This window comes from Anabas testudineus, chromosome 23 (genome assembly GCF_900324465.2).
Source record: "Anabas testudineus chromosome 23, fAnaTes1.2, whole genome shotgun sequence".
NCBI classification, from domain to species: Eukaryota; Metazoa; Chordata; class Actinopteri; order Anabantiformes; family Anabantidae; genus Anabas; species Anabas testudineus.
The window spans coordinates 5,185,085-5,207,448 of NC_046631.1; the positions used below are offsets into that span (position 1 = coordinate 5,185,085).

Below are 22,364 nucleotides of genomic sequence, written 5' to 3' on the forward strand. Positions count from 1 at the left end.
ATCAGACATGCGACCCACTCAATCTTACCCAACCAGTGCAGTCACTGGTCATTTGGGTTTATGCGCCTGTGGATTGGAGGGGTTAGAGGGCTTTTATTGACATGATCAACAAGTGCACATGAGTGGCTGGGTTACTGATTACATGTGATGTTATAGTTTGTTTGTGATAAGACCCTGGCTTTAGGCACAAAGTCCTGCCGGGTACAAGAAGTCTTCAACAGGCCACTTTACCACATCCGTCACAGGACCACTGGTACGTCTCAGGTAAATACCTCTGTTTTTTTACTTACTGTTTAACTATAGTAATTCATCTCTAAATACACTGTACTATTATTCTATTCTAGATAGAGTAAATGGTATATTGTCTGTATTGTTATTACAAAATTGTTAATAAATCTCTGTTTAGACAAATGGAAAATGTGATTGACAGCAATCCTCAAATGCAGACTGAAGCCTGTGTTTCCTGAATGTTTTGTCCAATTGATATAAACTTACACTGCCCAACACACTCGGTATTATTACCTAATTTGATACAAAATAAAGAAATTAAATCCAATCAAATGAAATTAATCTTCTATGAAATGCGTAAGGAGTTGATTGATCTAACTGAAGTTATAACCTGTCTCTCTTTAGGTTGTTTGGTGTTTTTTTTTTTCTTCCTTCCATCCACTGAGCACACAGCAGCATCATGAGTGTAGAGTCCAAAAAAACACGCGAGGCTTGCTGCTCCAAGCTCAAGGTCAGTGTAATGTTATGCTTTCCCAATACCAAAATGTCTGTAAATGAGTTAGAAAATCACTGTAAAACAGCCTGTTCCCCCCTCCTCTCTATGCATTTTCACGTCAGTGTTTCTCGTTTTCCACATAAGCTGCACTTGATGAGGCCAAAGCATCAACACAAAACGCCCTAATTTAAGGTGGTGTTAGGTGGCCCCAACAAGTAGCATCTAAGACCCCCCACATATTTTTTATGTGTTGACTTTATATGACATGGTGACACAACTTACTTTCTGACAAAAGGATAATTACACTTAAAAATGGGACCTTATCAGTTTCAAATAGCAATTTATTATTGATTTCTTACAATATGTGAAACACAGTAGGCCAGACTCTATTTCTTAAATGCTTGTATATAAGCGAGTTGAACTCTGGAGGGACTTAACTGTTGTTTGCTGACGGTGATTTAACTGGCAGGAAAATGTGTTTGCAGTCATCTAGATAAATTCACAGAACAGTCTATGACCCACATCCTACTGTGAATCCTTTTTAATCTTTAACTATCTTTGGGGCAAAGATATGGCTGCACACAATTCAGTAAAGCAAACAAATGTGGAATCCAAAGATGTAAGTTAGAGGTTACGAACTAAAATGCTTTATTTATTCTGTGTGTGTGTGTGTGTGTGTGTGTGTGTGTGCTGTCTTTTCACCACACCCTCTATCCATCACAAACATGATGTGGAAATGAAGATAAGATTAAAACATGTCAGATTAATTCATCGTTTTTAAATAAACGTTTCTGTAAATAAACAGGTCGACTATATTGGGGCGGCAGCGGTTCAGTTTGTGGGGCTATAGTTGATAAAACAGTTTGTAACAATTGTGAACTAGATATTTTTACTGGGTTTATTTATTCCAAACTCCTGTTTGGGTACAAGGCCCAGCTGGCTTGTACCTTTGTTTGTTGATCTGGGTCAGTGGTTTGACTCCCCATACTTCCTGGCCACCAAAACGTGTGAAGTACTTTAAATGTCTTTAAATGTTATTCACCCTTTACTTTCTCATTCAGAGACATTTAATTTCATTACTGGAACTGTAAAGAATGTAGTCTAATCCTCTCACCTGAAAGTCTTTAAGGGCACATAGGCTAAACGAAGGTAATCCTTTTACAGCAGGCTACACCTGTAATCAAATCACTCACTGAACAAAAGCTTCATCCAACAGTTTGTTTTGTGTGTTTTCCAGCTCTTCCTGGTCTCTTTGGCGTTTGCATATTTTGCCAAAGCTTTTTGTGGATCCTATGTGAAGAGCTCCGTCACTCAGATTGAGAGGCGCTTTGACATCCCCAGCTCCCTCATTGGAGTTATAGATGGCAGCTTTGAAATAGGTATGTCCAGTTAGTGAAAACCCTTTAATTAATGAGGCTGCTTTACTGGAAAGCAGCCTTTGTTACCTGTGAACAGTTCATTCAGTTATTTTTAATATTTGCTCTTCCCAGGCAACCTTCTGGTCATAGCCTTTGTGAGCTACTTTGGGGCTAAGTTCCACCGTCCCAGGCTGATCGCTGTCGGATGCTTGATCATGGCTGTTGGATCTTTCCTCATGGCCCTGCCTCATTTCTTCCAGGGACCGTGAGTACAGACATTCCTTTATATTGTCAGTATTAAAAGTATGCAGAATGTGAGACAACTGTGTACAGTATGCACATATAACATAACCTCAACTGGCTTAACATTTAACATTTAACATTTCTTCATGTTTACTAGGTACAAATATGAGACCAGTGTGTCTCACAGCAAAAACGTCAACAGCACAGAGAGCATCCTGCCCTGCATGACAAACCACAGCATGGCTGCTGCGGATGAAACTATTGATTTAAAAACACAAACAGGTATGTATACATTCAAATATAAGTTCCCCTTTTGTTTTGAAAGTACATTCACAGGAGAGGAAGCTGAACAGTGCTCTAAAAAAACTGCATAAACAATTGCATATTATGTACAGTTCACATTTTAAATCTGCTTTTCCCCTTTTAGACTGTGAGAAAACAGCTGGCTCATACATGTGGTTCTACGTATTAGTGGGAAATCTGCTGCGTGGTATTGGAGAGACTCCCATCATGCCTCTGGGCGTGTCCTACGTGGATGATTTCTCCAGAGAGGAGAACACTCCTTTCTATTTAGGTGAGTTACTTTTACAACCTGTTTTCTATTTTAAACATCATGTACACAGCAGACGTCTTCTGTCTTAGAACACTTTAATTAATTAGTTTAATTATTCTTACCATGATATCGCAGAACGTATGTAACCTTTCTTTTCCCTGTTTTTCTATTTGCCAGCCTGTATCCATACAGTGGGAATCTTAGGACCTATGTTTGGGTACATGCTTGGGTCTTTTCTTGCCAAGATCTATGTTGACATCGGATCTGTGGATTTAGGTATGGAACCTTTCACGTGGCACTGCAACACATATTTAATACAACTCTGCCCTTGCATCATTAGTGTTTATACAGTTTGTACTAACTAACGTGAGGGATACACATTAATCTCCGCCGAGTTAAAAAGTCCTTCACTGGAGTAAAACATTTTGTAGAACACATGTTCCTACTAATCTCTAAGCAGTTCCTGTTATAACCTGCTGTCCTCATTCACCTCGCCCTCCCAGACACTCTCACCATCACCTATAAGGACTCTCGCTGGGTGGGGGCTTGGTGGCTGGGCTTCATCGTGACCGGTGCCGTGGTCTTGCTCTCAAGCATCCCTTTCTGGTTCCTGCCTAAATCTCTGCCCAAGCAAGGCCAAGAGCAGAGTGAGAGTAAAAACACACAGCTCGCCACGGTGCAGGAGCAAGAGAATTTCCTGCCCGAGGAAAACCAGGAGCATGAGGAAAAAGAGAAGCCAGTTACGTTCCAGGAGCTGGCTAAAGGTATCACGCAACTTTGGAGACTCTAAACATGAAGAAATAAGTCATGGTGCAAATAGGTTTTAGAGATAAAGAGTTTAATCGTTAACTGGTTTTACACCAGAAACATTTCTAGACCAGTAACCCTGCAACAAACCACAATGCAATCTAGGCAAGAGTTGAATGACACAACAGTAAACGTGGCAACACTTACTGAAGCTGAGGCCCACTTATCGAACAGAACCTTATGCACTACTTTTATATATGAATATTTTTAAGTGATATAAGTCAGATATTAGACATGCTAATGTTGCTAAATGTGGGTGAAAGTTATACGTGTGGAGTTTCTGTAGAAAGATAATGTGCCAAATATACCAGAGCATTAATGTTGGCCGTTGAATTGAAGAAACAGCTATGCAGGTAATATAAGTTTGCATGTTTTAAATATATATGTATTAGTCTGACTATCTGTTTCATCTCTTTCACTGCTTTTTCTTTTTTCTGTATCAGATTTCATTCCATCTCTGAGACGACTCTTTAATAACAGCATCTACTCCATGATGATCCTCACCTACCTGGTGGCTGTGAACGGCTTCATTGGCTTGATCACCTTCAAACCGAAGTACATGGAGCAAATCTATGGCCATTCAGCCTCCAAGTCCATTTTTCTCATAGGTACAGAGCAATCACAGATCCCCCATTCACTGTGCATGTTGCTGCACTTTAAAACCAAAGGCAACTGAAACAATGATGTTGTTGAAGGGAAGTGTGATTAGAAGAGATAACATTGGTTTGAAAAGTGAGCACTGAGTAGCCCACTGTGTGCTGTTCTTTTGTGTGTGAGGGTTTGCGTGTGTCAGCAAAGTAGGTCCTTGAGCTACAACAAACTTTTTATGAGTGTTGACATTGTGCCTGTTCCTTTTTTATTTCTCTTAAATAGTTACAGCTGTTGCACTAGTTATAAACATGGCACAGGAACACATGTATATTCTGTTTTCATAATAATTTTATGAAGTGATTGCAAGTAGAAATTTTCAGTTTAACCTTTCAACCCTTCAACATTCTGATTCATCCATCCATCCAGGTATACTGAACCTACCAGCAGTAGCTCTGGGCATCATCACTGGAGGTTTTGTGCTGAAGCGTTTCAAGCTGGGCGTTGTTGGAGCAGCCAGAGTGTCCATTGCTTCTTCCTTTGGTTCTCTATGCCTGCTATGCATTCAGATATTCGTACGCTGCGAAAATGCAGAGGTGGCTGGTCTCACTGTGTCATATCAAGGGTGAGTAGGATGCAGGGTGCAAGAGCTTTCAAGATTCCTCTCATTACACCTAATCTGAAACCAGTCCATTCGTGTGTGTGTGTGTGTTTGTGTGTGCCAGGGTTCCTCAAGTGTCCTACAACCAGCAGACGTTGCTGTCGCAGTGTAATATGGGCTGCTCCTGCTCAACAAAGCACTGGGACCCAGTGTGCTCCTACAATGGCTTGACATACACCTCGCCCTGCCTGGCTGGCTGCCAGACGTCCACTGGTACAGGGAAGGAAATGGTGAGGCAACAACTTAAAGATCTTCACACTCATATTAAGAGCACTAGGTTAAACACGTTGGCAGCCAGGCACACAAAGACAAACAGCAGGTCGTCCTTTTGATAGCTGGCCCTTTTCATTTCCCTGTCTCTTTAGGTGTTTCATAACTGCACCTGCGTCGGGGAGATGATGACTCCAGGCATGAACATGTCTGTGGAGCTGGGTCAGTGTCCCAGGAAGGGCGACTGTGACTACATGTTTAAGATATACATGACTCTGTCTGTAGTGGGATCCTTCATTTCTGCCTGTGGCGGCACGCCAGGATACATCGTACTGCTGCGGTTAGTAACACTAAAGCTGAAGGAGTTAACACTGCTCCTCGTCTCACATGGGTATAATGATACCTGGCAGTGCTCTGGTGATTTTGTATTAGTTTATAATGGAAATGTGTCAACAAGAATCAAACTAGGGGCTTTGTGTGACAGTAATAGAAACATTTTACTTTTTTTTACATGTTCTAGTTTAGTAGTAAGCAATCAAAGCAACTAGTAAGCAATGAGATATCAAATTCCAACATTCATGGTTCTTTAGTTTTGTTCTTGGGTTAGTTTGAACTCCTGGTTACTTGGTAACAAACAAACTGCTTGTGTAACACATGTATAATATGTTACATAACATCTAACGTGTTTATTAGCTGAAATGCTTATATTAACATCAAATAACTTTTTTTCCAGATCCATACAGCAAGACCTGAAGTCACTGGCTTTGGGTATGCAGACACTAATAGTCAGGACTCTAGGTGAGTACCACACATGTTGGCATGTCGGGTTTCCAATGAGAGAATTGATCATATTTAACCTCTGCATGTGTAAACACGTTGTGGGTGCTTTCAGGTGGGATACCTCCTCCAATTTACTTTGGTGCACTGATCGACCGGACCTGTTTGAAGTGGGGTACCAAGCTGTGTGGAGGTCGTGGAGCATGCAGAATATATGATTCTGATTCATTTAGGTACAGTGAAATCAGACCTTCATTTTCTTGTTAGCTTGCCAGCTTGGCCTAAATGTCTATTTTGAGCAGTTGCAAGCCAAATTACATTTTTATATCTTACTACCTAAATTTTAGTTTGATAAAATGATGTTTTGTGTGCAAGATCTTAAATTGAAACAGTAGCAACTAACCTAACCCAGTGTATTGTACTTCCAGGATAACATTCATGGGGTTAATTACTGGACTCTACTTCCTATCCAACATGCTGTGGGGAGTTCTCTATCTGAAACTTGTGAAGAAACAGAAGAAGATAGAACTGAGGAACCAAGCTAAAGAAAATGCACTGGAGGGTAATGGAGTGAGCAATGGACATGCCAGTATCAGTATTGCCAAAAACAAAGACGACACAGATAAGGAGAGCACTATCTGAGGTGTTTTGGGAGGGCAGATGACACATACAGTATTTTCCATTGCCTAAGTACTGTGCTGGATCCAGACTGGACCAAATTTGATAATGGTACAGCATCAGCGCTCTTTGGTCTTTGAGAAATATACCTCTTTTTTATATAGATGTTATGCAGAGATCACAGAAAGTGATTCACTTTTTATAGAATGCAAACTAATAAAATTTAGACATTAGTTTTATAATGAACAACATTGAAATGATATGCATTCCACATCTGAACAAAACAGATTTTAGAATTACAGGACACAAACTTAGAGGTGTTTTATTCTCCATCTAAACATACCAGACCATAATGGGAACATACTGTATATTACACTGGGCTGCGTGTGCCAAAGTGGGCAAAGCACCAGCTTAGCCCCAATTCACATATGATCAAACATTTCAGAGTGAGAAGAAAATATGTCAAATACATGAGTGAAGTCTGGCCTGTGTCCACCATTTATACTTGAATAGCATTAGGTCAGGTAATGATGATTATGTCTCATCCTGCATGTATACATGTGATTCTATGTATATAGGCATCTAGTCATTATTTGTACTATATACTGTACAGTATAAAGTTTTACACACTAGTACAAGACACCTGAAGCACATTATGTTTGTTCACCGCTTAATAGCAGGTTGCATACTGTCATGTTTCATCAGTTTTCCTTCATATTTTTTCAGTGAGACTGTGGCAGATGATTTAAAATGAGCACAGTTAGATGCTGTACTGTATGTAGACTGAAAGCTGCTGAGATCTGGAGATGCTGGTTACCAGATTTCGAATTTTGGACAGAACGACACCACCGGTTTCCCTCTGCTCCCACTCTTTGTGCTAAGCTCATCTAACCAGCTGCTGCTCACGATTGTACAGTAGCTTCAACTTTAGCGTGCAGACACGAGAGTAGCATCAATCAACTCATCTAGGTCAGCAAGAATGAAAATGAGCTCATAAAAAACATGATCATCAGTGATTCATGATTCCCTAAGACTTGTAATGTCGGTTGTAAATGAAAACCTATAAAAATCTAAATGTGATGTCATGTCACCTGCATGTTTAGCTGCATTTTATTTATAGTTTTAACTCAACAGTCCAGCTAGCTGACCTTTATTCTTACTGATCGCTTGCTGTGTGTTGCAGCAACTTCTGAAATGTTATATAATAGCTTGCCTGGCACTGCGCACACGTTTTGTTACATCACATCACCTAACTCAAACCATAAACACCACGAACATTCATATAATCATCTGAAGAGTCGAAGAAAGTCACTGTAGTGTGGATAGGGGACTAAGAACGAGTGTAACTCAGACTTGACTGTGCAGTTTTATTCTGTTAAACACTGTGTTTGTTGATTAGATATATATATACACTTAATATATATCATTAGAATTACTGTCAATGGTGAGAATGTATTGAGTTACATATGTTTATATTGTGTCCATATATTTAGTTGTTTTTCTTTTTTTTTTTTTACGATTTTGTTGATTATTAAAGATGAATTTTCACATTATATTTAGGCTCCTCTGTTCAAATGGCAACTAACTTTTCAATATGCATTGTTGTCCATATCCACTGAGTCTATAGAGAAATATCACCTAACTAGCATTTGTTCTGACCTGCTGTAAACTCAAATCAAATGAGCTTCTTAGTATCTGTCAGTCGTTTATTCTGAGTAAACCTGTCAACTTCAACATTAGCCTTTTCCTTTAATTTGTGTGTTGATAAAACCACACTTTAGTGTAGATAAGAATAGAAAGTGAGTTAAAGAAGAAGTAGTTAACAATGGGAAATGATATAATGTAATATAATTTTATTTTTCACCATTGTCTTGTCACTGAGTAACCTGAATGGGTGCAGTGTCTGTTTTTACCAGCAGGCTGTGCTACACACAGCAAAATATCCACTGTCCAGTGTATCACTGCTGGACCACTGGAATACCTCAGTACTTTTATTTGTACAAACCAAAGTGAGTCAGAATCAGAGAAGTTGTATCATAGAATTTATGTTGACATGCTTAAAGTTATTGTACTTTATTTGTATTTGAGTTGGTAAGACAGTGGGCAAGATACAATTTTTCAGAAAGGTAAAGTGCTGAACACTGTGCTGTGCAAGAATGTGAAGGATCTTAATTTTAATCCTTGCAAAGAGTGAAAGGGCCAAAGGTGGTTGTGCAACCTGCTGCCTGGCTCCTTGAACCCTCCACTGGTCACTGAACCAACAGAGCATTAAACAACATACATTTACAGAGAAACAGCATCTTGAAGTTCAGTTTTAGTTGTTGCGTGAAAGATAGTTTAGACATTCATGACACTGACCAGCTCATTTGTATTTTTAAACAATGTGATATATATAAAAAAATAAAGCTCCCCTTTAATTCTGTGTCACAGCAACAAGCACCTGATACTTCACCTTGTCAGAAAAAGAGCACCTGGTTTGGACTTGCTGATCTGTCTCAATGTTAAAATGTTGTAATGTAAAAATGCACAAGGCCTTTTGTCCAGCTGGTTCCAAGTAGCAGCGCTGCTCTCTGACTGGAGAAAGGAGCTTAGGGAGCGCAGGTCCGTCTGCTCTCAGTAGGAGAACGGACACATGGCAGCTTAAAGAGGAGTAAAAGAAGAGAGGGGGGACCCTGACCTGGAGGTGCACTAGGTATTTTATTAAGCTTCCTCAGTAGCTTCTTACAGTAGTGCTTTTTTAATGTACTGATGTTGTGTATGTGTGTTTATAACTGAGGCTCCATTTCCAAGGATGTGCTGGTCAAAAGACTTAGATCCAGGCTGTGCCGTGGGTGGGATTATTATCCTCACTAAACTTGAAAGGGATTCTTGGAGTTAGGAGACAAATGAACTCAACAACACGGAAAACCAGTTTTCTCTCTGATATGGATTCAGCCTGCAGCTCCTCTTGTTCAGTGTCCTGGTTTTCTCTGGTGCTATCTGGTTTTTCAGTTCTTCTGTTTTCAATCCCTTCAAAATGCAAAAAAATCTGTGAACTGACAGGAGCGTAAGAGCTCTAATTGTGAGACAGCACAAGCCCCTGTCCCTCCCCCTTGGACTTTCCTGTCACAGTAACCGCCACACACAGTTCCAGTCCCCTGAGGAGCAGCTCCCACGCACATCTCCCTCACCTGGCTGGCCTTCGTCTGTGACAGACAGGTAACAATACTCTGCGCTGAGCCAGTAGCTCAGTGTGTATATAACACCAGCCACTGCAGGTCAAGTTTTACAAGATGAGCAGGAGGCAGAAGACGACAAGAAGCCAGTTTGATTTTATTTAGCAGTATGATAGTGTATTGCTTTATTTCCGCTGGTGTAATCATAAATTCTATTTAGCCAATCAGAGTTCTCACTGTGTTAGAAGTGTTAGTGTACCTGTCAGCCCTTTCTTATGATACCCTATAATCTGACATGTCAAAGAAAAGATCAGCTCGATTTTCATTGATAAGCTATGAATTGTTGCTAAATCTGTGGTTATAGCTGGTTATAGCGCGTGAAATGCTTACAGCTCTGTTCACGGTGAGAGTAGCAAATAATTCACAGCCCAGTAAATTATATGTGTACTCCTGTGGCACAGAATCTACTGATGGGATGAAGTTGTAGGCAAACCAGCTGATTGTCATTTCATCATATTAGTCCATGTGCACTGCTTTAAAGTTTAACTGTCTGTCTAAATTTTAGTGTAGTCACAGTTAATATTTCACCTCCAACCTAGTCACACACTCGTTTGTTTACTTTTCTTAAAGGTAGATAGACTGACGGTGTCTGAGTCCAGGATGGAAGAATCAGCAGAGGACAGAAACAACATGTCCAGTCAGCAGGCTCTGTGTGTCTCCAACCAGAAGATCAACAAACGGCCCAGCGTTTCCACTCTCAAAGTATTAAAGCTGTCTGTGATCAATGCGCACATTCTGCTTACTTGTAATTCTGACACATGCCAGATAGATTCATCTGTAATTCTAAATTTCCCACATGTCTGAATTGGCTCAGTTTATTCCTGACTTTCTTTTTGCAGCGGAGAGTTATACATGTCCCCATTGTCTTTTGTTTTTTCAGTTGTTTATTGTGGCACTGTCCTTCGTCTACTTCTCCAAGGCCCTGATAGGCACCTACATGAAGAGCTCCATCACTCAGATCGAAAGACGTTTTGAGCTCTCCAGCTCACACGTTGGACTCGTAGATGGCAGTTTTGAGATGGGTACCATCTATTTCTTGATGTAACTCCAATCTTTTGAGCAACTTATCAGGTCTCACCTTTGTGAGGTTGTAGTCGATGATTCTCAAAATGTCCTTCTGTTCTTTTGCCTTTCGCTTTCTTGGAGGCAGGCAACTTGTTGTTTATAGCAGTGGTCAGCCATTTTGGGGCAAAGTTGCATCGGCCCAGACTCATAGCTGCGGGTTGTTCCCTGATGGCTGTGGGGGCCTTTCTCACTGGCATGATACACTTCTTCATGGGGCGGTAAATGTCAGCAAACACGTGATGTTGGACAAAATAAGTCAAACGATGATGATGATGATGTTTACATCTAATTGTGATACTCTTGGTTTTCACAGCTACACGTATGACACGGTCATACAGGGTTTCCAGAATGACAGTGTGAACATCGCTGCCTGTGCAGATCCTGAGAAAACTCTGGGTGTACCCGAAATTCAGATGGAGCCTTCAGTGGAAAATCGCAAAGGTAAGAATACGTTTTTTCTGTCTACCATAGTTAAAGTATACATTCACCTTGTGCAACCATCAGTCTCTGCTTTAGGAAACAGTAACTAAATGATTTTTCAAACAAGTCTTAATGCGAAATTGAGGTAAAACTCTTTAGAAGTCCCACTGAACTAAATCAAGTTGGTATCTTTAAAAGTTGCCTTAGATAAATTAAAAAGAGAAATCATTCACCTTCTATCAGTCACATGCAGACTTATTTTTCTGTCAGTTCAGAAAAATGTTATTACTAGAACAACCCTGAACCTTAAAGTCCTCTGACCTTGCATTCGTTGACATTTGTGGTTCTTGACATTTGTGGTTCCCAGATCATTTACTGTATAACTTGGATCATTTCAGGCATTCACGCTCCCCTCAGCTACTAAACCGTTACAACTTTGGAGACAATTACTCACTGAAAAGGAAACGTACTGTACTGTACACACCGTACTTTTGTCATGTGGGTGCAAAGGTCGCTTCCCAGCTCAACAAACTATAGCTGCCTTTTTGTCAAGAGCCACATCCCACCAAAAAAAATAATTTGCAATTCTGACAAACTGAACAAGCGGACTTTGCTGTGATCGTTAAAGAAGTAACCATGAAAGCAGCTTACACTAAGAAACCTGGTTTGAAGGGGGGGAGGGTAGAGACCTGGTTAAAACCCTTAACGATGTCCTGGCTTTGTTTCAACCATCCCTGGAATGCATTGACCTTGGTCTGACATTCAAAGCCCCTCACCTCCCATGCGTGCTCATACTTCTTAACTGCACAGCAGCTTCAAGTCCCAACTGTAAAGCTGCGTTTCTTTTGTGGCTAATAAGTCAAAACTTTGCATGATTTTGATCTGAGGGAGGACAAATCTCAGAGCTTGGTTTGAGGAGCCTTTCTGTTTCCTAGCGTTTCAAGCTCCCTGATATCAGCTTCTGTTGAATTGTTGTTTCTATTGTTGAGCCATAATCATTTTTTTCTTCTCACGAAAAAACATATTATAAACCCACAGAATGCAACATATTGGTCCTGTTCAGCCATTCAGATGAGATTTATTTAGAAGGAAACCCAATATGGAAGTGACACTAAATGCAGTGATATGCGAGCTTAAAGCCTTGTATTCATCCATCTGATTTGAGGAACTCTGTATAATCAAGGCTGCCTTTCTCAATGAAACATGAGTGGAATAAAAAGAGTGGTTTTCTATCTTTGATTCTTCTTTTTTTTTATTAAACTTCCATCTAAACATGCATCAAATTTTCTCGTGTGCACAAACTTTTCAAAAGAATCAGTAAATAACACAGTCGCAGCACACTCCAAGCATAGATTGAAAAAGCTCCACGTACGATGGTGCGAGGAAGATGATTCCTCTATTTTTATATAAATATTTGCCAGTTAGATTATCTACCGTATGTATTTATGACAAATGAGTGTTCATAATATTTATAACACGATCTAAATGCCGTGCATGTGATATTATGCAGCGTGTGTGGGGGACTCTGGCTCCTACATGTGGATCTATGTTTTCATGGGGAACGCTCTGCGAGGGATCGGAGAAACCCCAGTCACACCTCTGGGCATTTCCTACATCGATGACTTTGCTAAAGCTGAAAATTCACCTTTCTATATTGGTAAGACACACATCCTCTAAACTCTGGTTTAACGGCTGTGTCCTTTTCAACACCTGTTAATCTTGATGTTGTTTTGTGATTTGCAGCTTGTCTCCAGACCATCACTCTGCTGGGCCCCATATTTGGTTTCCTCTTGGGCTCTTATTGTGCCAAACTCTATGTTGACATTGGATATGTTGATATGGGTAGGTGTAATGCATTTGTTTTATCATTATTACTACCCTAAACTAACATTAGCTCAACAGTCACTATAAACGCTTTTCTGTTTTATTCAGAGAGCCTGACCATCACTCCTCGAGATGCCCGCTGGGTGGGTGCCTGGTGGATGGGCTTTTTGGTGTCCTCTGCCCTCTTGCTGATGTCCAGCATTCCCTTCTGGTTTTTACCACGCTCTCTGGCCAAGCAGGAAGAAGATGCAGACAGGCCAAGTCCAGCAGGTGAGGCCTCGGAGCAGGCAGATGATGCCGTCGTCAACAGCCACAACTTCAAGTTATCCGAAGTCGCAAAAGGTAGAAGAGACAATCCGAATGCAACATGTGATGGTGCCTAATTTAAACCACCATGTGTTCAGGTTCATGGACGTTGCATGTATTTCTGCTGGATCCACAGGTTTTTTTCCATCGCTGAAGCGCCTGTTGGGAACGCCTGCCTACTTCTTGCTTCTCTGTGGCAGCATTCTCAAGTTCAACTCCATCATGGGCCTGTTCACTTTCAAAGCCAAATACATGGAGCAACAGTTTGGTCAATCTGCATCCAGAGCAAACTTCCTTATAGGTAAAAACATATTGTCTGTCCACTAAATATATGTCTTAGTATTGTCTCATCTGCCCACTACTTTTGCTCTTGTTTTTCTAGGTGTGTTGAACCTGCCAGTAGTGGCAGTAGGGATCTTCCTGGGAGGGGTGCTGATGAAGAGGTACAAACTGAGCGTGGTGTCAGGTGCTCAGCTCTTCTTTGCTTCGTCCTTCCTGGCGTATCTCCTTCAGTTGCTTCAATTTGGCATGAAATGTGACAACATTCCTGTGGCTGGGCTCACCATTTCATACAATGGGTCAGTGCTGGAGCATTAAGCGTATATAATGATGAGCAGCAAATCATGTACTGTGCCAGACGTGCTTCTTTTCACAGCTTTCACAGCCTCCAAATGCATGTTCATTTGTTCTGATTGAGTTCAGCATATCACTTTGCCCTCCAGGACACCAACTGTGTCACCCAACAGCAGAACGCTCTTCTCAGAGTGCAACAGAGGCTGCTCGTGTTCGGCGGAGGAGTGGGACCCTGTGTGCTCAGACAGTGGCATCACCTACGTCTCCCCATGTATGGCTGGCTGCCTCAGCTCCAGTGGACACGGCAAGAACACAGTAGGAACACACACACACACACACACACACACACACTATTCATAGTCAAGTCTTGACCACTGATAACTGATAAGACATGTTTCCTCCCTCATTCCAAAGAAACTCACTTCAGTCAGTTCTTTGATAAAAGAATTTATAACATCATTATAACATGTTATTTTCTCCACTCTCTCTCTCTCTATGTCTTTTACCTCTCTCTTTATCAGGTCTTTCACAACTGCAGCTGTGTGTCCAGCTCCTTCCCACCAGGCAACAGTACGTCTGTGAGGCTGGGCCAGTGTCCCCATGCCAAGGACTGCAGCAGCAGTTTCACCTCCTACATGGTTATATCTGTCCTCAGCTCCTTAGTCGACTCTCTGGGAGTCACACCTGGTTACATGGTCATCATAAGGTCTGTGCATCCATGAAGAAGAATACCCTTCTTATGATTTGACTAGCCTCATGCATATTAGAGACTGACTGACAAAAGCGAAAGAACACTTTTCTACAGATTAATCTGTGTTAGTAACCTAGTGCTTTGTAATTACAGATGCATCTCACCAGAGCTCAAACCCCTCGCTCTGGGTATTCAGACGTTGGCAACTAGGACACTTGGTGAGTCCTGTCACTGACAGTGCAGGTTTTTGTTGTTGTTTTTTAGCTTGATCTGTTTGATTTGATTATGTTTTGCTTTTCATTGCCTGTATTGCATTTGATAGGTAACTAAAGCGCTCTCCTCTGCTTCTCCTCAGTACACACTTTAGTATTAGTTTAGTATGTGACAGTCAAATAAGATAATACTGATATCTAAGATGCGTGATGCCTTGTTTATAGGTGGGATTCCTGCACCAGTATACTTTGGAGCACTCATTGATTTGACATGCCTGAAGTGGTCAGTAAAGAGGTGTGGGGGCAGAGGGGCGTGTCGCATTTACGACTCCAATATGTACAGGTACAGTACAAACTACATATGTAGGAATACAATCTGAAATTAATCAGATGTTCTGTTTTGGGATGTGGGTTATTTTAATCGCCTTCTGTCCGTCGCCTTTCTCTGTTTCAGGATCATCTTCCTGGGGCTGATTACTTGTCTCACTGGTTCGTCGTATTTCTTCATCATTGCCGTCATCGTCCTCCTTAGACGACAGTTTAAGAAGCCTCAGCAAGAAACAGAGACACCACAACCAAAAGCTTCAAATGACATCGAACTTAAGACATCAAACCCCATTGAGTGCGAGGCCAATAATCCTAAAACTCCAACACAGCCGCACAATATCAAAGCTGGGGGACTCAGCAGCATAGATACCCAAGAGGAGATGCAACTGCCAGAAATCCCTGACGGAGACGGAGTTTGCTCCTCTGCCCAGCGATAAAGAAAAGACAGAGAAAGTAGGGTTGAAGTCTGAGGAGGAGGCAACAGAAGGAAATGCCCAGATTTGCAAGGACCGGTGTACATGTGAAAGTAGAGAAGCTGAACCATCACGCACAGAGGACAAGAAGGAATTAGAGGAAAAATAATCACACAGCAAAGAAACTGGTGACAGAAGTAATGCATACAGGATCAAACAAGTCACATTTACTTTAATTGTCAGGAGGAATTAGACGGAATCACCAGTCTAATGTCCACAGGTGAAGAAGCGTGTCACTGTGTGGGAAGGTATAAAAATAGAAAACTGTGCACATTTACCGACAATCAATATTTCGTGTGCACATGGTGACAACCCAGCACAGCCCAGACTGAGACTGAGTAAGCGCCTGGGCCAAAATCAATGTTTTCCTTGTAATGTTAATAAATGAAACCCTGGATGTGTGATGTTATTGTCACATCATGTTCACGCAGATCTGACCTATGTACAGCCATTCATTTAGGAGTCATGAAATTCATTTTAACCTCTGTGTTATACCGTGAACACGAGTAATGTGAAGCAAGCCCCTAACTACAATTCAGAAACATTATGACATGAAGCTGAAGCCATAGAAAACGGCTCATCTACAAAATAGTCTCAGGAATATTAGGCTGAAGGGAAATGTGTTGATTAGCACAAAACAACCAAGCACTTCACCTGCCTTGCTGATCCCAGAGTCATTCAGCTCCATCTAATGAATTAACAAACCTTTTTTGTGTGTGTGTGTGTGTGTGTGTGTGTGTGTGTGTGTGTGTGTGTGTGTGTGTGTGTGTGTGTGTGTGTGTGTGTGTGTGTGTGTGTGTGTGTGCGTGCGTGGATGCATCACGTGCCAGAAAGAGATAATACAAAATGTGGACGTGCTCCTCTCTTGACGAAACAGGCTTATTCAGCCAAGATTCACACGTGAGTTGGACACAGCCATAGTTAACGACTAACGGTGGAAACCTCCAGGTGTGGATGCTATCAACATGAACTGTCATTATCAGAGGCTGCAGAACCATTATCTTTACTCACAATGGTTATTTATCTACTAATCATTTCCCAGCGACTTCTGATCCCTCCTCTATCCAATACTAGAGGAATACTAATAAGGCCACATGGAGCTTGTGTATTGGACTTTTCAGCTGTGCTGAATGTGATAATGTGAAGGGAAACAGAGCTGTTACATGCAGCAGCATCTTTAAATGATCAATTCTGCTGCTCAAACAATCATAAAGGTTCACGAAGCCTTTTGTAAAATTGTAAAATTAGAGCAGCCATGAGTGTAAAAATCTGGCTCCTCAGAATTAGAGAAGTAATCCAAGTAGTGTGATGATGGAATGATTTGAGTGACGTAGTTCTTTTTTCCCTGGACTACATGTTACAAAAATAGATTTAATATCTTACACATGCCTCCCACGTTCTTACAATAGTTTTATTCTATACTTACTATCCTTTTTCTTCATGCTACACCCTGTTCTGTCTTTCAAGATTGAGGATATGAACCTTTCTAAGCATGGGCAACATACCCCCTGAAGTAGTTAAATATTTATTATGGTAATTATATATTAAATCAAATTAGGTCTATCTAACTGAATCAGCTAGAGTCTGCTAATGAAACAGCATGTACAGTAGTGGTACGACAACTATCAGTTGTATGTGGCCAAATGAACTGGCTGCAGACTCTCACCCTGAAATAGCTGCATTGTGTGTTTTGCGTTCATTTCTAGAAATCTGCAATAGCAAATTGCAATTGCAATAGCAAAACAAAAAGTGTCAGGAAATGGTGAATAGATCAAATTTGACTACATAGGGCCAATTTGTACATGCAAGCTGAATAATCCATGCAGAAGACGGGAAAACTGACGAATACCCCGTCGTGCTACTTCCTCTACACTTACCACAGGTTTTCTTGGGAGGCTTACGGGAAACACAGGGAGGTGTTCATTGGACCTTGGCGGGTTTTAGGGTGTTATGTGTCCATTAAGACTGCCCTGCATCTCTGTTTGCACAAAGCAGCGGTGAAAACCACCAGCACTTACCAGCAGCCTGCAGTCGATGGAGGCATTTCCCCAGCGAGACGATCTCTTTGGACTCAGAAGAATCACACACTGTGATGTTATGAAAGTGATGGTCATTTTAAATTGAGTGTGGTGTGTTTAGTCTCGTATTCTCCGATAATTACGTTTTTATGAGCACGTCTCTTTCCGTGGGGATAGCAACTGACTTACAGCACATAGACAGCACACATTGTTCATGTAAACCAAACAAGCATTGTTTCTGTGGAAATCAGATCAGTGACTGTTCAGCAGGGGATATTCTAGCAATCTATTAGGAACCAATAATTAAAGTCCCTAAAAAACATAGTTTGTCATTTTATTAGCAAATGTGTGAGATTAAACAGAGCAGAAAACCGAAACAAGCTGAAAGTGGCTAAATTACCAAGCAGAGCTCGAGGGGAACTGCAAGGTTTGGTCATAATCATTTGAGGGTTTGAGACCAACATTTCTCACATTACACAAAGTCATTTCATCCATGGCAGCTTTAAAATTACAGAAGAATAAATAATATTTAAACGTTTTGAGGAAACTTTGCAAAGAGTTGTAATTGCTGTTCCACGTGTAAACAGGTTGGATTTCCAAGTCGCGTGCTTGTGTTCTCATCTTTTACCATCACTTCATTAACTAGTACTTTTTCACTTTGTTTGTGACGTGTCCCATCAAAATAACGAGACACCATGAATCATTGATGATAATTCATCTTTACATTTATTATTCATCATTGTTGAAGCTCAGAGGGAGGCACTGAGGCCAAAGTTTGGTGACCTAAAACTTCATTCGGTATCTCAAAGTAAATACTGACAGTCTCCCCGATGTGGGTTTTTGCTGGGTCAGTCCCGGTCATGGGTGCTGATGACAGTGATGACGAAGGTGATGATGAGAATGGTGACGTACAACAAGTGTGTGTGTCTCATCAAACTTTCAATTTGTCCGTGCGTGCACAGCTTTGAAATTGTACACTGAGCTACAGGTGAGCATGCGTATGACATATCTAATGCTTTCTTAGTGTTCCTTACACACCCATCCACCCCCCACCCCCCGCCATTCTGATTCTGTGTAGATGAAAATGCAAGGCTATATTTGGAGAGAGCTGATGTCACAAGTGGTTTGAGCGGAGAGCCTATAACTGTAGCAGTCAGTTTGTGTGACAGTCTGACAAACCCTGGACTGCTCCAGTGAAAGACTGGGATCTGCTACTACGAGCGAACACAACAGAAAGTAAGTACTCTGTCACTCTTAGGTTTCCTTTTCACTGTGTCTAAGTTTGAGTCTTCTGTGTTTTTTCTTTGTTTCTATATTTTGAATTACTATATAGTTTAAATTCAAAAGCCAAGGAGTTAACAAAGACACCAATGTCTTTATCATCTGTCTTCATCACATATGTATAACATGATGTAGAAGTAATTTTATAAAATCTGTTTGATACGTTCAGCAGTGTAGTACAGTACAGAAACTTAAATTAATGACTACATTTTGGGGAAAATATTTAGGGCTGTGTTGCAACGTAAAATGCACATAAAATAAAAGCACAATTTAGTTAGATTTTTTGCAACTAATTGGAAAATGACTTAGTGATTTATTTTTTAATTTTTTCTGTATAAATTAGCAAATGTAGCAAATCAAAAGTACTCAGCCTGTTAGTCCGTTAGTTGGTGTGTTTTCTTTGTCTGTGGCTAAAATTAAGTAATTATTACTTGGATTAGTACTTGGATTTTGGACCGTTGGTGTCACAAACAAGTGTTTCAAAGGCATCACCTGCACTTCTGAGAAACTGTAGGGGCCACTTTCTGACATATTATAGACAAAAAGATTCTTAGATGGACGGAAAATGTTATAAAGATAATCACTTAAAAATAATTATTGCTTTTAGAGCTGTTTTAAAGTTCTAATGTTAAAGATTAAAACAACGTGTTATTACCTCAGGTACTGATAATCTACAGAATAGATTAACTGCTCTGTTAACTGTTGGTTAAATAAAGATTCATTATGACAAAACAAAATTTACTACATCCACATGTTTAGTCCAGAACAAAGAAATCAGACATTGTTGTTTCTGCTGTGTTGATTCAGGTCATCACCCTACAATATGTGTCACCCGAGGGTCCCTGTGCCTCTCCTCCTGCTGCTTGTGCTGCTGCATTGTGTCACCGCCGCCCCAAGCCACAGGTACGTATATACACTATAAACAGGGCAATGGGCTCTGTGTAATTACTGGTGGTACATAGATATATATATGAAAATTTCAATTATATTAGATATAGATTTTATTTTGTATATATTAGTAGAGATAAGATTAATTCCTCTAATGGTAGTCTTTCAAGGTCACAGTCAGGAAACCAGTATAGTTAAACCTGAGGTCAGCAGACAAGCAGCTGATTATCATATAAATCGACGCAATGTTGTGTGTGAGGAGCAGCACAGCTCTGATGTACAACTGGAGGTGGAAGCCAATTGCGTTTGTTGGAAAGTGCTTCATTGTGCAGCTCAGGGGGAGCTAAGTGGCAGCTTTGTCTTCTTACTCTTTGGAGCAGTGGATGTTTTGAAGAGGATATTATCAGCTATCAGTGTGAAATGGTTTGGCCCCTTTCCTTGTGTGATTCAGGTACTTCAGTCCCAGCTCATCGAGTGAGCAGGAAAGTGATGTCCCAGGCAGTGAAGTCTGGCTGGCTCCCGGGCTGATCTCTAACCCGTTCCTCGGCCTCGTGGGTCCGCGGCCTCAAAGGGCACTAGCAGCTATGAACAGGTAAGAGGCCTTTGCAGAAATCAATAGCTGTATTGTCTCCTCATTACTTCAAAATTGTGCCATTACTCATCTTCTCTCATCCTGCCAGTCACCACATACAGAAGAGGAAGTGCAACACAGCCACCTGCGTCACCCAGAGGCTAGCAGACTTCCTGGTCCGCTCCAGTAACACCATTGGTACTGTGTACGCACCAACCAATGTGGGCTCTGCCACCTACGGCAAGAGGGAACTACTGCAGCCTCCCTACTATCTGCCTCTCTAGTACCCACTGAGTAACTCCACCACCAGCACTCCCAGTGCTCCGATGATGTAATCGGTCATCTTATGTAACATATGACTGTGAGAATGACGTTAATAATGATGAAACTAATGGTAATGATGAAGTTTCTGAGCGTTCTTGTTTATTTGATAAACTTTAAGAAATAGTGCCTTTAATTTAAACCATCAAAGGGAATGGATTTTTTTTGTGTGTGTGTGTGTGTGTTTATTTGTTTGTCTGTTTTGCTCTGTTAATTATGTTCCACACTGGCATGATGTGAATATTAAAATACACCAACCTAATTAATAAAATACAGAAATAAAAGAAGATAAATGTAAAGGCATATGAAATAAAAATACAATGATCTGTTGTTTTGATAATAAAAATGTTAAGATATGTTTTTTAAAAATCTTCATGAGTTTTAAGTTAGATTATTATACATCGTTGCAGGGACTGTGAAGTATTTATGTCTATGTGATGAGTTACATTATGCTGATTTTTCAGACGATGCCTATTAAACTTTTACTAATCAGCTCGAGACTTGCTTACCCCTGTACACAGGCCATGATGATGCTATTCAATAACACATTATTCGACACAGCTTCACATATGTACATAATGTGTCGCTACATGTCAATTAACACCCAGTAAATCAGGCGTAGATACACTGTGGAATGAAATGACATAGTGTGATATTTTTGGGGATTCTAAAGGATCTAAAAGGAATATTTTACACTCTTCATGTACCGCTAAAACCTGACTGATGTGCAGAAATATGGGACATAATCCTTTTCCAACTCCGACATATAAAAATAACCAAAAATACTTTTAGCAGAAAACTTAAAACACATGTAGGATGTCATTGCACATGCTGTAATAAGAAGCAAAAAACATTGTCAGATGTTTTCATGGTGTTGGAAGTGGAATTAATGTTATCATAGGAGAGGCCATGCTGTGCAGTTGATCACAGTATAATAAACTGTGGCTCACTGTTTCATTCACAGTTACCTTGCAGTATATTATCTTATTGTTCTTATAGATTGAGATGATAGCAAGCACCCTGTGGCTTTGATATCAGAGATATTTGTATATGGTTTATATGTTCTTTACCTTAAAGTTCTGCAAAGGTGCTCTCAAAGACAGATTTCCTGGGCAACAAAGTTTAATACATGTCATTTTATTTGTCATGCTTAATTAAAATCCTTGTCATTTGCAGGTTAATTAACTGTGATCCCAAATGTGACCAGTAATAGATCCTATCAACCTCAAGGTTAGAATTTAAGGAACAACCCCTGAATTGTATTGTGTGTATCTGGTCTATGTATCGGTGATGTTCTTAGTGTGATATGTGGTTGGCTTTCACACAAAGCAAAAGTGATGCAATACATTTCAGAAGCAAGAAGAGTTCGTGGACAAATTTAACCAGTGGCAGTTTTTCTTAATTAAAAACTCAAATAATGCTGCACACATTAGTTTTTACCTACTTTCCTTTTTACGGCAGAATTGTGACCACTGTTTGTATCCCATATGGCTATGTGTTGTCTTCCCGTAAGGGGGGTTATTCAGGGTAACGTCATGAAATCAAGAGGGGAACTATGACGCACGGCATTAACCCGTGTTTGATTAACAGTGACCTGATCATCTCAGACACTGACATCAATACACCCATGCATGGTTAAC

The 22,364-nt window shown here is 40.6% G+C and overlaps 3 protein-coding genes across 7 annotated transcripts; all 3 read left to right on the top strand.

Moving 5' to 3' along the window:
- The first annotated feature begins 146 nt into the window (after window positions 1-146).
- On the top strand, window positions 147-8,139 carry LOC113163842 (solute carrier organic anion transporter family member 1C1-like). Of its 2 annotated transcripts, XM_026362852.1 has the most exons (15): window positions 147-264; window positions 634-739; window positions 1,962-2,103; window positions 2,215-2,347; window positions 2,483-2,607; window positions 2,753-2,899; window positions 3,056-3,154; window positions 3,382-3,642; window positions 4,129-4,293; window positions 4,703-4,898; window positions 4,999-5,164; window positions 5,300-5,484; window positions 5,878-5,942; window positions 6,037-6,154; window positions 6,350-6,563. In XM_026362852.1, exons 2-15 carry the CDS (start codon window positions 689-691, stop codon window positions 6,561-6,563), a joined length of 2,067 nt encoding a protein of 688 aa, XP_026218637.1. In that variant the 5' UTR covers window positions 147-264; window positions 634-688. The 2 variants fall into 2 exon arrangements, with proteins under 2 accessions (XP_026218637.1, XP_026218638.1); XM_026362853.1 differs by lacking the exon at window positions 147-264 and having other exon boundaries at window positions 689-739; window positions 6,350-8,139.
- Window positions 8,140-9,566: 1,427 nt separating this feature from the next.
- LOC113162842 (solute carrier organic anion transporter family member 1C1-like) lies at window positions 9,567-16,138 on the top strand. Of its 4 annotated transcripts, none has more exons than XM_026361073.1 (15): window positions 9,567-9,737; window positions 10,325-10,456; window positions 10,635-10,776; window positions 10,905-11,037; window positions 11,133-11,260; window positions 12,750-12,896; window positions 12,983-13,081; window positions 13,172-13,405; window positions 13,506-13,670; window positions 13,752-13,947; window positions 14,092-14,257; window positions 14,464-14,648; window positions 14,787-14,851; window positions 15,071-15,188; window positions 15,300-16,138. In XM_026361073.1, exons 2-15 carry the CDS (start codon window positions 10,355-10,357, stop codon window positions 15,607-15,609), a joined length of 2,190 nt encoding a protein of 729 aa, XP_026216858.1. In that variant the 5' UTR covers window positions 9,567-9,737; window positions 10,325-10,354; the 3' UTR covers window positions 15,610-16,138. The 4 variants fall into 4 exon arrangements, with proteins under 4 accessions (XP_026216858.1, XP_026216859.1, XP_026216860.1 ...); XM_026361074.1 differs by having other exon boundaries at window positions 10,329-10,456; XM_026361075.1 differs by lacking the exon at window positions 9,567-9,737 and adding an exon at window positions 9,790-9,861.
- Window positions 16,139-18,807: 2,669 nt separating this feature from the next.
- Window positions 18,808-21,040, top strand: LOC113164317 (calcitonin gene-related peptide 1). The gene is made up of 4 exons (XM_026363567.1): window positions 18,808-18,899; window positions 19,752-19,847; window positions 20,284-20,424; window positions 20,513-21,040. The coding sequence occupies exons 2-4, from the start codon at window positions 19,768-19,770 to the stop codon at window positions 20,685-20,687; spliced, it is 396 nt and encodes a 131-aa protein (XP_026219352.1). The 5' UTR covers window positions 18,808-18,899; window positions 19,752-19,767; the 3' UTR covers window positions 20,688-21,040.
- The last annotated feature ends 1,324 nt before the right edge of the window (window positions 21,041-22,364 follow it).